General features: G+C 40.9%; 1 protein-coding gene across 1 annotated transcript in view; it reads right to left on the bottom strand.

Annotated features, from left to right (window-relative positions):
- iglon5 (IgLON family member 5) overlaps positions 1–3,008 on the bottom strand; it is a 106,824-nt gene extending 103,816 nt beyond the window's left edge. The window contains exon 1 of the mRNA XM_005736061.1: positions 2,402–3,008. Within this exon, the coding sequence (XP_005736118.1) occupies positions 2,402–2,462 (61 nt within the window). The 5' untranslated portion in view covers positions 2,463–3,008. The remainder of the gene's footprint in view (positions 1–2,401) is intronic.
- Positions 3,009–14,548: the final 11,540 nt, after the last annotated feature.

Genomic DNA, 14,548 nt, shown 5'->3' with positions numbered 1-14,548 from the left:
ATACAGCATTAACATAATATCCTTTGAAATAACCTTAAATGTCCTCTGCTGTGACCTTTAAGCTGGAGCAATTTCTCTTGTCATCTTCACTTTTCACTGAATCAGTGAGGCTGTTATTCTCATTATTAGATATTTCAGGTTTCTGTCATAACAGAAATCATCTGAACAGAGGGTAAATTGTTTAATTTTGTGTGGAGGTGTGTGGAGATCGACTCCAGCCTTAATCTTTCATCACTGGCCTGGTTCACTGATGAAACAGTTTTGGAGTAATTGCAGGCAGCTTTTGTGCAAGAAATATGCAGGTATTTTACTGCACATATGAGTGGCCATCCACCATTCTAGCCTAATGGTACTCATGCATTTTAAGAAAAAAGAGAAAATTAATGAGGAAGAGAAAGATATGATGTCAAGCCAGGGTCTGGCTGCAACACCCATGGAGAGGTTTGTGCATTCACACGCCAAGCCAGTAGGAAACCATTGAATAGCCTAATGGTGTTATGCAGCACAGAAAAGACCTTTGTTGACCTGGTTCGTTGGTATGGCACTGTGAAGTACAATGCTGCTCTCTTAAAAATATTGGTCATTCATGATATGAATGACTAAATGAGTATTAATATGGGGATGAAATATCTCCAGAGGAAGAAATGTCTTCAAATGAATAACATACCGTAAAAGCCGTACAACCATTTAGAGATTTTCATCTTGTACATCATTAAACAGGAAATAAAAACTCACAGGAAATAACAAATCTACTAAACAGTTTTGGTTAACCATTTAAACCACGCACACGACACTTGCTTGAATGTCAGGGGCACAGATTCAAAAGATTATTCCACTGCTGCATGATTTATCAACCAGGGAACGGTGCCCTTTTAACAGTCTTGTTCTTCCTTTATAATGCATGCTCTTTACCTCAAAAGATGGACACACTGTGGACCTACAGAAACTCATAGGAGCAGGCAGGAACTCTCTCCAAGACGAATCTGGTGTGCACAATTCCCATCAATACTCAATCATTCCGCAACTGTGGCTTAAATTATCGGTCACACCTTCACATCACAAAACCCATGGGTCCAAACGCAAACGGCTTAAAACTGAAACGAGACTCAATGGGATTGCAGGGCTCGTTTTGTGAGGTGCTGAGCCTATTGTGTTTGTGTGCTGTGTACATCCTGCAGGGCAGTCCGTCTGCTCGCTGCCTGGTGTGGAGAAGGGGCTTGCTGTGTCAAGCCAACCATGACCAGCTGGGCTCTCCTGCCCACAAGGAGCCCAGGCGAAGGGGGCTTGGGCCCGTCTGCATCTGCAGGTTGTTAACCTCACATCTTATTGCACTGACACATCAATTATTGTTATTAAGGGCCAGAGTAATTTATTTATATACTGATTTCCCACAGGACTAAGGCAGGACTAATTGAGCCAGGTGTGTATATTTGTGTGCTCATGTGTGTGTGCGTGTTTGTGTGTGTTTTTTCCATGATGGATGGGCAGGGGGAAATTACAGTGCATGGTGAGAATCTGCTGCACAGGTTAATATATGGTGGGACATCCCATAGCATGGAGAGATTATTAGAGGAAGATATTAGAAGACTTTTGAAAATCAGCACTCAAGTTTGTGTTCCTCATAATAAAGAAGCCTAAATACCCTCCACATCATGTGGGCTGTGAAAGTTATCTGAGGACTAAACAGTTTTAAGTGGAGGAATTTCAGAGGAGATGAATGAAGTGTGTTTGTCTCTTTTGTAGAGCTGTTGGGAGGATGTTTTATAGCAGTAATTAAAGCTTGACTACCCAGCGAGCGCATATTGGAAACCCTAAGCCTTCCCAACTGTCCATCCTTCAACATGTAGCCCTCTGTGTCTCTCGGCCTTGGTTTTGAAGTGAGAGAACAAAACACAGGCTATCTCCCGAGTCTCTGCATTGCTACTACCCTTACTCACGTTAACTTCACAACCCCCACCCACACTGATGCTGCGTCGTGCGCGCGGGGGTACCGGGCAGTCCATGCCACGTAAAGGAATGTTAACAGAAGACCGCGGATGCGAGTCTATTCTTTCCGTAGTAAACATCTTAATATGCATCACTCGTGCTTATACACTCAACCACGAGGTTGGCTTAGAGATGAACCTGGCGCTGCGCTCACGTGTACGCGCATACTGGTGTGCGCCCGCACAAAAACACACACAGCATTTCTCTACATCTCCGTGTGTAAGCAAATAGAAGGCTGGAGCGTAGTACACGGCAGACACGCGTGATTCACAAGCAGGTAGAACACCCCCCTCCTCATCATCGTCATTAGTATTCACCTCCACAACCGCTTTTCAGAAAATGAAAGATGCATGCGTAGAGGCGCAGCAGCACAGAACCGTCAGCACATCAATAAAGTAGCTCATAAGGAACTTACCTTTAGACAGCAGAACCAGAATCAGAGCAGCAAACACGTTCCGCAAGAGGGGGCAGCCCATGATGGAGTTCTGATTGATTTTATGCTTGTTTTTTTTTTCCCTTTTTTGCAGCCAAATGTCTCGGTATTCCTCCCTTAGGGTGCAGTTGCGGGAAATCTGATTAAATATATATAAATATATATATATTAAAACAAAGACCCAGTGAACGAGTGTCAACAGTAATAGTCCAAACGCTTCTACATGTGAGTGGATGAAAACATCAGTCTTGACTTTTCCTTTTGGTGACTCCCGTTGGAGAGAGAGGGGTGGGTAGGGCTGTTTATCTTCTTCGGAGCAGAATCCCTCAACCAGAAAAAAAAATACAGCAGAAAGAACAAATATCCCAGACACTTGATTGGCTTTTTAGTTCACTGAAGGACAGAAAAAATATTTTAGAAAATGCATGAGAAGAAAGGTTAAAATGTAAACTGTCCAATGACCAGATATAAATTTGTTTTTGGCACAGAGCGGGATGGGGTCTGTGTGCGTCCTGGCCAAAAATTAGCCTTCTCCGTATGTCTCTGTTGGTATGCAGCGCGTCTCCTCGCTCCGCACTCAGCGCGTCGCAGGCAGCAGCACTGAATGCGAGACTCACGAAAAGAAAAGAGCCTGACTGACAGTTAGCAGAAAACCCCTTCTTCCAATCACCGATCCCGAAGCAGGAGGCGGGATTTACGATTGCGCCGATGTCCCGCTCAGAGAGGCCGACCAAGGACCTGCACAGGCCAATCGAAGCCGTGCGGTGGGCGGGCACAGCGAGAGGCAAAGCACGGCGCGGTGATAATGCAATGTGATTTATAGCCGGTTTGGTGATGCTGCAGTACTCAGAGAAAACAGTCCAGAGGGCGGACACGCAGGCGTTTTAACTACAGGGGAACACAGGTGAAGGCTAAGGGACAGGTGAAGCCACATCGGCTCTGCTGGTAGGCTTTGTACATGATGTATGAAAACGAAATGAGGGAGAATGACAGGCTATCTTGTCGTGGGAATATATTGCCCAGTTGATGTAAATATATGTCAGGGGATACAGAAAATGGTGAAGTTTGTGAAGAGCACGAGAAAACCGCACACTTTAAAGTTTTGCGCTGGACTGATTGATGTCTGTGGCGCTGCAGAAAATTCCCCATCTGATTACGCTCCTGACTTAATGGTAGGCAACATAAACCCATTTAGAGAGACACTTTATATTTATGCAGGAGTCCTAATGAGCCATTTGTAAACATGTTAGTGTCTGTGCTGCATCTGGTACTAAAAGCGGAAAAAGCAGTTGCCTATTGTAAAGATCTAAAGGGCCATTCACACTGTGAGTTAATCATCTTGCTTTAAAGCTAAAAAAGGAGACACAGATAGGCAGCTATGAATCTCAGAAAACTTTGATAACATTTTTTTTTGCATACTTTCCCAACATTTGGCAATTCATTACAGTCATATTGCATCACATCGGCTGGCCTTTTCAGTTACCGGTAGTAACATACAGCTTATTCAGTGCCCTGGAGTACATTCTTTTTTTGCAGAATTGATCACATCCTTAAGACTATTATTTTCATATTAGCTGATTAATTGTTCCATTTGTTTCTTTATTCCCAGGATAACCAATTAATGCTTTATTACCCCTAAGTGCATAAGTAATAAAGCTTTGCTTGGTGATTTATAATCGAGAGTTAGAATAAATACAGCTGGGGATAAATGGACTACATATCTCCCTCAGATGAAAGATGGAGGAAGGTGAACGGACAAGCGCTAAGAAAACTCTGATTAATGAATCAGCTAATCAAAGCTCAGCATTAGTTATGTATAGAGGGTGAATTGATTATAAATAGTATTCTATATTAATTAGATCTTATAAAGTAGAGTGAATCAGGAGCCAATAATGTTTATAATATTAACCATTGGCTGCTGTTTTAAAATCCTACTGTCTGATTTCATTATTTGTGATGAAGAAAACGATCCGACAGAGACATACAATCAATACAAGTCCTCTTTTTATTTTGCCAAAGGTATAAAGATCACAGGAGCACCAGCATAAAGACAACAGGTCTTTCCAGAAGTCTTTCTGTGTGAGTTAAATATTCTGCCTGTGCCTGCCTGGGTTTCCTTCTACATTAAAGAGACCTTCATGCGGGGTTAATTGGTGTTTCTAAATTGCCCATAGGTTTAGATGTGAAACAAAGCACTTAAGTGTATAGAGCGAAGCACTGTGTAGATTGCTTATAGCGTGAAGTGCTTTGAGTGGTCAGTAACGCTACAAAAGAGCTTGATAAATGCTGTCTAGGTCTGGTCTTTGGCCTGAATTATGTTATTTTTTTATTTTTAAAAAGGGCTTATATTGCTATTGTTTGCACAAAACAACTCAGCCAAGCACAGCATGGTATACTGTTCCTCTAATCAGCATATCCTCCTCCTGCTCTTCACTTGGACGTTCAGTAAATGCCGCAGGACAGCCATTTTACGGCGTCCACATTAGCATAGAAGGATTGGCTCTGTGTGACGCTAAAAACTCTGATCCAAACAAGAGATACAGTATTTGCACTTGGGAAGCTTCATTAATGGTATTCATGATTGCAATCAGTAATTCAACTGAGTTCCTGTGTACTCACAAATATTGTTTATAGACCTGTCACAAATTGCAGTTTGTTTGTACTCTGTTGTTCCAAGTTTTGCGATAAAAGTAGAAACACCTGAGAAAATGTTGACATAAATTTGCATTTTGACGCAGACTTTACACAGCCAATTACCCTCAGACCTCGTCAGTTCCCATCAAACTGCATGACACCTTGAGCACAGTGTAAGCAGGAAAGCGGAGCTGAGCCAGAGGAATATTTCTTAATTTTTACAAAGAGTGACATGCATCATCATATGGAAATTTCTGCTTCCTCCCACGATGAAAAAGTGAGGCCAAAGTATGGCAAGTTACTAGATATTCTTGCTGAGCACTAGAAGCCTGTGAATCAGTGGAAACATCATTTGTCCCATTTTGTTTTTAGGTTTCTTTATTTTTTTCCTCAAAATTACACAAGTTAGCTTTGCAAATTGTGGGCTGTAAGTGAAATAAAAACATGAGTCAGAAGGACACACAGGAAGTGGGTTAACAAGTGTTACACTGCACATATAAATTTATCAGTAGGCTTTTTAAAAAAAATTGGCAAGGCTGCAGTCTTACAATGAAACAGCACAAGCAATATAGCATAAACCCACCTCTACCCAGCAGGACCTCAAGTGACATCGATGGGAAGTCAAAGAAAATCAAAGCTCTCAAAAATATAAATACAAAAACATAAATTAATACACAAGTATAAAAAAATCACGATGAAAAGAAAACAACAGTAGAGGATGGATGTTCGGTGAAATATAAATCTATGTTGTTAGTGTACTTGCTACATATAAACAACTGAAAAACTGTACACAATCACCTAGTGTTTATGGCATGTGATGATAAAGCAGCACGAGCCCGACCATCATTTTCTCCTATTGTGTGCTTCATCTTTTGAGAGGTGCCAATTTGAGCACACGGCAGATATTTCATGTTGGAGCTACAAAGATAAATAATCATTTATTGAATAGGGGTTCTCTTATCATTTGAGGGTGAAATATACAGGAATGAATTAAAGAGCGTTATTATCTCGTCATAGGTTCTGATTATTCACTTTAGAGTCATTATGGCTGTTAAGCCTGGTTTGATGTTTTCTATTTTATTAAATATTATTATTATTATTTTTTTATCTGAAGGCATTAATGGTCCAGTGTCTGGTTTTAGTCCCACGGAGGGCGAAACTGCAGAGAAGAACACAAGCAATCATATTAATTCTGCATCAGTGTGCAGCGTTGAGAAGTGAGCTGGGATTGAGGGCTCCTGCAGACTTGGAGAGGCTGCACTAAACAAGGGCTCAATAAGACCCCTTTTCATCTCAAACTGTGTTGATGGAGGGCACATGTTTGTGATGAACGAGTAGAAAATGGAATAGGAAACAAAATCAACATAATAGCACAAAAAGATAAGTACAACTTGCAAAGTACATGTTTAAGGTCAGGAATGAGCATGAGCGTGCACTTCAGCAGTAATTATAAATGTTGGCTGAAGGCAAAGTAATGCAAAAGACTGGTTGAGGCGAAGTGGCTGCGCGGGGCTGCTTAAAGAGGAACTGGGCACCTTTGTTAGAAAAAGAAATTTGTAATATACTAGCAGAATGAAAAGACCTTCTTACTGACAGTGCAGCAGGAGACACTGCCGAGGAGAAAGACCTCATCTTGTTCCAAAGTAACACTAATTAGAGTAGTCATATCAGAGCTCTGACCTTTAGTAGATTTTCTGTTTTTAGCTTCAGTCTTTAATTTCTCTGTAAGTGAAGGTTCTTTTAGCCACAGTAACCAATTACTGCAACTAACTTTTGTCTTAATAATCCAATTCTCACTGCAAAAATGTTACACTATCACCATTCCCATGTTTTGTGACTTCAGTGAGTGACCATTATCTTGTAGTTCTTCTTGTACTTGGCTAACAAGCGTCACGGTGCTGTCGCGGTGCAATTAAACAGAGCTAGCATGCTTCTTTGATTCTTTCCTGGCTTTCTTGTGGCAAACTGTTAGAGTCACTGTGTTTTGTTTTTTGGGTTTTTTGCTCAGTATAACTGATGTACGAAGCAGGTCATGATGCATGGCTGAGTATGAATGGCCACAGTGGGATTGAGTGCATCATTACTCAACAGGAGGAGGAACATTGAAGTTAGTTTGATGGATTATAACTTTAAAACACGTTGGTGTATGATGCATTGTAGCATGGCCAGGTTTGTCTGTGCTCAAATGTGCAGTGTATGCCTGACTCTATGCACCTATCACCCACAGGCAGAGTCACTCAGACAATGTTAGTGCCTAGGCTGGAATGACAGTAATTTCACACCCAATTACAAAGCAGACCCATACTATAATGTCAAATGTTAGCACCTTGACTGTAAGGACAAACACAGAAGGACACGTCGCCAAGCTTGTCTGGAGAGAGTGGGGCAGTTTATGCAAACATGTCTGACTTGGAGTACGTCTGGCTGGGGAAACCTGTCCCTGAAGTGTCTGCTGTAAAGCTACCAGTTGGGCTGAGATGCCCCACCAGCCTGTTTAATATGGTAATGTGTGGAGATGCGGGCACAGGCACATTTTCCTTCTTTCTCTTTGCTCCATCTTTAAGCCCCCCACATTAATTGGCATGGCAGAGGCATCAGTCACTTGGTTGTAATCACTGTCCCTCTGAGAACCCCACAGAGAAGGATTGAAGGGAAGCGGGACACAGGCAGAGCGAGTGAGAGTCTTTGGTCTTGAAAGGCTTGTCCTCTGAATTATGTCATCCCAAGAGGTGCAAGGAAGCATACAGACAGGGAGGGGAAAAGCAAGAAAGGATGATATGGAACATGGAGGGATAAGAAAGAAAGAAGCTGAAGAGGAATTATGATATGAGCTCCCTGTTGCCAGGAAAATGGAGGACTGCAGATGGAAGAAGGCAAGAATGGGGAAGAAGTAGGAGATTCATATGGGGGATTACGGGCGAAGATTGATAGCTGGATCTGTGGGACTAGGTGTGGTGGGAGGTGTGTGTGTGTGTGGAGGGGGTGTTAGGATATTTGATTGATGTGAAAAAGATGAGATGGAAAAAGCTGGGAGTGGTAGGTCAGAAGAAGACGAGAGAGGTCGAGTGACGTTAACACTTCGCCTGTCATTTATTTGGTTTTCATCCTGTGCAAACTTTTAAAATTGAGAAAACATGTTGGGATAGAAGAGCTTTAGATTTTAATTTTAAAAAAGGGATTCTTTAACCAGAACCTGCTAATTTAGTTCATTTCCACCGCTGACACAACCTTTGCTGCTAGAGCCTCACTAGTTAACGTTATAACATCCTTTTTAAGCACGCAATTGCTTTTATTGCCGATTGCTGCTGCCACAACATTCCATGCTTGCAAAGTACCTTGAAATAGAGAAAGTGCATTAGAATCTGAAGAGAAGATGACAAAGAAAAGCTCGACAAGAGAAAAGAGGAACAAAAAATGTTTAACGGAAGGAAAAAAATAAGAAGTGAATAGAGGGAGACTAAAGGTTTCTCCCTTTGAAGGTCAAATTGAAAGGATCTTACCCCTGCTAATGATGAGTGTCTGTGCAAGTGTGTGTGGGCATACATGGGCATATATACATGGATGTGTTTCCTCATAGGCATGGAGTAATAGTAATAATAAATGACAAAACAAGGCACAGGAAGAGTCACCTTTTGAGAACGGAGCCCGAGCGCGTCAGAGAGTTCGGCCTTGAAACCAGATGAAAGCGTCGAGCCGAGCCGTAATAGATGATGGAATTTAATCATGTCTGCTGCTTAACACTCTCTCCTTCTTTTGCGCTCACTCTGTTTCATGGCTTTTAAAATGCAACTGCTATTTTTCATTCGTTTTAATTCTCCACTCTATCAAATTTTTCCATCATCGCAGCATTCTTACTTTCTAGATCCAAGTCACTGGTGTTATTGAAGTATAATGACAAAAAAACATCAGCATAATTACTTTATTAGAGAAGACTGATGTCAGAACGGCCAGTCATGTTTCATGTCACATCATTGCCTTAGTTAGCGTCCGCTGTTTGCCTTGTGGCCTTGAGGAGGCTTTTGATGCTGAGCGCTGTTAATTTTCCTCTCTCTGAGAACAAGTTCTGCCCCTCACTCCGCAAACGATCCCCTTCTAATTAAAAAAACAGAAGATGAAAATCTTAATGATAGCTCTTAAAGAGCATTCCTTAAGCCATTAATCACCTACATATCCTATAGATCTGGGTAGCAAAAAGCAGAACATTTAGCAGTGGCAAAAACAAAACAGTTTGCTTCATTATCATCAAGAGTACTTTTGTATCCATTTCTATCCATAATTGTTGTACTTAAAGCAGCAACTCATTAATCAATGATAAATCTGTTGGGATTACTGAACTCTGACTCAGCAATAAAGGCGCTGCAGACAGGTCTATAAAAGCACTTCAGTCTGGTGAAAATGTTAGAAAAGATAGGTCCACACTGAAACACTTTGTTCAGAGCATGAATTGTTGGTCTCGTTCCAACAGAAATGTGGCATTGATGAATAACAGGTTTCTGAAGGTAGGTATCTATCAAGGATAACCACGCCAAGTGCCACAGTTTTAAGCTTTGAGCATGTCTGCTTATATCATCTTAGCCACTCATGAGTTCTCTAATGGATTCTCTGCCCTGGTAGTCTTGGTCGCTCGGTCTCTTTTATTCTTTTCTCCTTTAACCACACTAAAGCACCTTTCTTCCCCCCCAGTTGTTGTCTCACTTTCTTTCTTTTTTTATCCCGTCTCTCACCCATTATGACTGTCTTCCCTCTTCAACTTACTATTTGTCTTGCCCCGTTTTACCTTCTCTCTGCTTCCCAACTTCAGTTCAGTTTCCGTCTACCCAGCTCGAGCCCATTCAGTAGTAATGAGTGCAGCTTAAGGTGGGGCTGGCCTGAGGTGAGCTAGAGAGAGGCAGGGAGGTTAATGAGGAGAGGAACCTCGCTTTTTGCCCGAAGTGTAAAAAGGGAATAAGTGGATGAGTGAAAAAGAGAGAGAGCAAGGCCAGGGACACAGACAAACAGACAGGTAGTTCTTACATTTGCAGTAATGAATTTAGCAGATGCATAAATGCACTCCTGCCTCTCAGTGTGACTGTAGTCAAGCAAGACTGGCAGTGGGCTGTGTGCAAAATGAGAGCTATATGTTTAAATTAATAGTTGCTTTTTAGGACCATGTGAGCATGTGCAGCTCTTTTAGAGTTGTAATGATCCATAAATCATCTGTGATTATTATCACAGCATCTATAATTTGAGTACAATAAACAATTACGCCACTGGGAATCATCAGATTTATTATTATCTGTTAATTGCTTCTCCAAGGTTCCCCTAGTTAAGAAAAGTAAAAATCGAATGATAATACACACTGTCAGACACACAAGGCAACCCACACAGTCCAGCAACTCTGCCAAGAGGAGGTGAAAGAATAATGGTACTGTAGATATTCTCATTTATCTTAAAGATCACTAGGGACTAATATTACCATGGCTTTAACGAAGAGAGGAAATGAATTGTGAATAAAAGAGAATAAATAAACAAAAGAGTTAATAAATGACGATAGTTATTGATGATGCTTTTATCAAAGTACAAATTAGTCCAAAGTAAGAACATTAAACTAACCTAAAAATAAACTTCTCCACTGGCGTCTAGTCACCTATAGGTGACATCCATTTCTCTACCACCCTTCCATCGCTCCCTCCTTTCTCCCGTAACTACTCTCATCACTATTTCCTTTTTTTCACTCACAAATCAATCTGCCTCAATTTGTGCAGAATTGATTTCACCATTTCTTATCATTGACGCAATTCTGCAATCCGCTCTCGCCAGCTCATCCAGTCCATTCGCCTTATATGTTTCACTCTTTTTCTACTCCTCTATCGCATTCTCTATCTACCCCGCTCTAGTTTCCACTGCAACTCATTACATATGTGCTTCCTTTGCTCTGTCCTCTTACTTGGTAACCTCCACAGAGTTCTGGAGCAATGTCTTGATTGGATGTGGCTGGCATTGCTAAGCATTCTGTGCTGCAGAACTGGTGCTGCGCATGCAATATGTTGGCAGCCATTAGTTCATTATCAGCAGAGTGCTGATGTGGCTGCTGTACAGTTTTGAAAGAAAGATTTCCAAGTGAGAATGTTTGTTTCAAAGTCAGTATACTGATAATAAGAGATGCTTGAGTGAAGCGACAGAGTGAATCCATCATTTGCCAAGCCTTTAGCAGCAACACATGGAGCAAGTTTTCAAAGCAGAAGGAAAAATTGCCAAACATGTAAGTACCATATTGACTTCTGTTCATGGCTTAATGAAAAATCCAGTACATTCCTCTCAGAAGCAATATACAGCTATGTCTCGTTGCCTTTCAAAATAATGAGTGCCTGCATTTTAAAAATGCCTCCTGCCTGTGTTTAAACAAACTAAAGAAATGATTTCTGACACTGAAAAATAAATGCAACCGTGGAAGTCAGATAAAAAAAAATCCACTGAATGATGAATGATGAATGAGACCCTTAAACCTACAAAATCATGCTAAACATGCAAGTTGTTTTGTAGTAATAACTTCAGTGCTGCCTCATAGTATAACAAATGTTTTTACAAGAACCAGAAAGGGCAGCTATTGATTCTTTCAGCTTAACCCCCAAACTATTTTGAAGAAGCAGCTAAATGGCCTTGCACACAACTGTGCTGTGTTTTTATTCTTGTCTTTGATAGTTGTGTCTCAGCTGTTCAGCAGTTGCTTGGAAACATTTTTTAATTTTTTTTTCGCCTCGAGAAGTACCGCAGTGTGGGACGTGTGATTGATGGGGGAAAATGAAAGAGAATTGATAAGCAGGTTTACACTGACAAACAGAAATGTATACAAAAGTATTTACACTCATCATCGCTATAAACTTCTCATCAGTTTGTAGACTTACCGAAATTCTAAAAGAAGCTAAAGTCAGCTGTTTGTGCAGTTCAATCAGACAAGCATTTACTGCTAGATTTATTCATTTCCCCTCAAAACTCGGCAGCATCCCAACACTGTGATGGTCTCCAATGTATTAACAGAGACCTATAATCAATCTGTGCCACACTGTATTTTCTCAGAAGGTTTCTGCTGTGTTTGTAATGCTTGCAAAGAAAAAAGATTTAGAGGAAGAGAGGAAAAAAAACACAAGGGCTCGAATTGTAAGATGAAGGAAGATAAAGCACTGTGTGAGCTGAAGTATTAAAGGTTTCAACATGACTTTAATATGCTTACAGTGCATTCAATTCTATCCAGACACAGATTCAGCACTCTTGATACCAAACTAGTTGGCTTTTAAAATCAATTACTGCACAGAACTGAATACACTAAGTGGAATGGAATGTGCCATTAAATGTTTGATTGTTTATGGTGCTGCCATTCATTTCTTGGCTGTGCCTTAACCCATTTACCGTGGTCTATCAAGAGACATTTAAACAGTCGTATACCAGATATGCTATACTGTTAATGTCACGGTTCTGGCACATTTGCTTTGAGCTTGGACCGATTCCCAGTGAAATCATTAATCAAAGTAGGACTGTCATCAGCATCGCTCCTTGATTATCACACACTACCGTAATTAATGTATTGATTGTTGACAGCGCCAAGCTTCTCTGCAATTTGTGTATAGGAGTTACAGTTTTGCCCTTCCCCTCTGCCCTGCTTACTGGTCACATATACCCCTCATTTCACCCAATAATTAAACACATTCTACCCTTCCAAAACATGATTGAACATTTGTCAATTTGAATCGAACACCTCAGCGGTGATGCAGTATCTGTCCTTACTCTGAGACGGTGCCAATCAATGATGCATCACCGGCTTCTCAACTTGTCCGTCCGTGTTGCTCTGCATTTCAATCACCCAGCTGATATCCATCTATCTCTCAGCCCCTGCAGCTTTTTCTTCCATCACTTTTGACCTCCCTCAAAATCTCTTTTCTGGATTCACATTGATCAAGTTTAACCAGATGTCGTGTCCACGTTTTGGGTGTTATTTTTGAACTGTAATGTTCTTAGTGAAATGATACAGGACAATTTGGGGTGGAAATGAACACTGAGACCGAATGCTTTGTCTTGTTTGATAGAGTTGTCATGACAGGACGGCAGATGTTGCTATAATGCCGTTCAGTGAAATTTCTGACGCTAACAGATTTGCAACTCAGTGAGAATCTCATTATCATGCATTTGCAAAATAGCATCACCTTTAGGATAATCTATTTTGGCATTGAGACCGTGGCAGCATGCCACCTGTTAGGAGGCCACCAACTCTGAAAATCATTTTTTATGAGACAAAATTATTGAATAAAAGGATAATGGAGGTGTTACCATTACATTTGTCTTATTAAGTCCAAAAGCAATATTGTGTCTGCCACTCAACTCCAAGTACAAATCTTTAAAAATGCATCCAAATATATAATTCAATTTTCTAAAATAGATGGGCACTTTGCTCTGCAGCCATGCTAATGACTTGTGTGATTCTTAGGATGGGAATATTGGCTGGTTTGTCAACCACATTGACTCAGACTGAAACTGAAACTGAACTGTTACATTAAATTATAACGTTATCTTGTTTTTCCATAGTCCACACTTGTTTATGGCCAAATACCAGAATAATTACATGTCCACGCTTTGTGTTAATGCGTAAACATAAGTGTGCTATATACTGTAAAGATGTTACAAGGCAGGTCATGAAAAATCATAAACATACCTGATTTATAACAAACAGATTTCTTCTTGATCTTCTTCAGGTCATGTCATGTTGACCTTTTCCCAGACCAGTTACTATTTTTAGACCCCTTGATGTCCTATTTTGGTCACCTCCATGTGTGACATTTCACAATGGACCTCAGACTTGCAGAGAAAGCAAACATCAACTTCTGTGTAAAACTGTCTGAGTGTTCTTGTCAAGGATCATCACCAGGGGGCTTCAGGCTGTTTCCCAGAGACCAAACAGCAGTTTTCATTGGATGACGCTGCAGAATATAACTATGAGGTGAGGCATCAGGCAGCAGGAGCACAAACATTTGCTTGGTCATCTTTTTTTGCGCACTAATAGCCAGTTCAAGTAGAATTCCTCAGGTTCTACTGAAATGTCCTGAGGCATCTGAAGGAGACATTTTGGTGCAAATATGATATGTAGCGTAAAATGCCGGTGTACGGCTCATTGCAGTATACTGAAGTGGTTTTTTTAAGCCACACCAACACAGCACCCATACTAGTCGCACACTCCAGGAAAGTTAAACAAATAGTTAGAATGGGACTTCTAAGGAACAATTTACAAAACAGCAGCCACAATCAAAGTATTCCATCCATCCATGCATCCATCCACCTATTGAACCATTTATCCAGCTTAGGTTTGTGTAGCAGATGGAGCTATAAGGTGAGAGCTGGGATAACACTGAAAATAGACAATTATCAACCCACGCATTAACACCTACAGCCAATTTTGAATTGCACATTAAAAAGAATGCATTTGTGCTATAGGAGGGAGACAGAGCGTTTAGTGCAGTAGTCATAAAA

This window comes from Pundamilia nyererei, unplaced genomic scaffold (assembly GCF_000239375.1).
Source record: "Pundamilia nyererei isolate P.nyererei 1_Seehausen unplaced genomic scaffold, PunNye1.0 scaffold00067, whole genome shotgun sequence".
Lineage (NCBI taxonomy): Eukaryota > Metazoa > Chordata > Actinopteri > Cichliformes > Cichlidae > Pundamilia > Pundamilia nyererei.
Note: the sequence above shows the minus strand (reverse complement) of the source record. Positions and strands in the feature narration are given on the sequence as shown.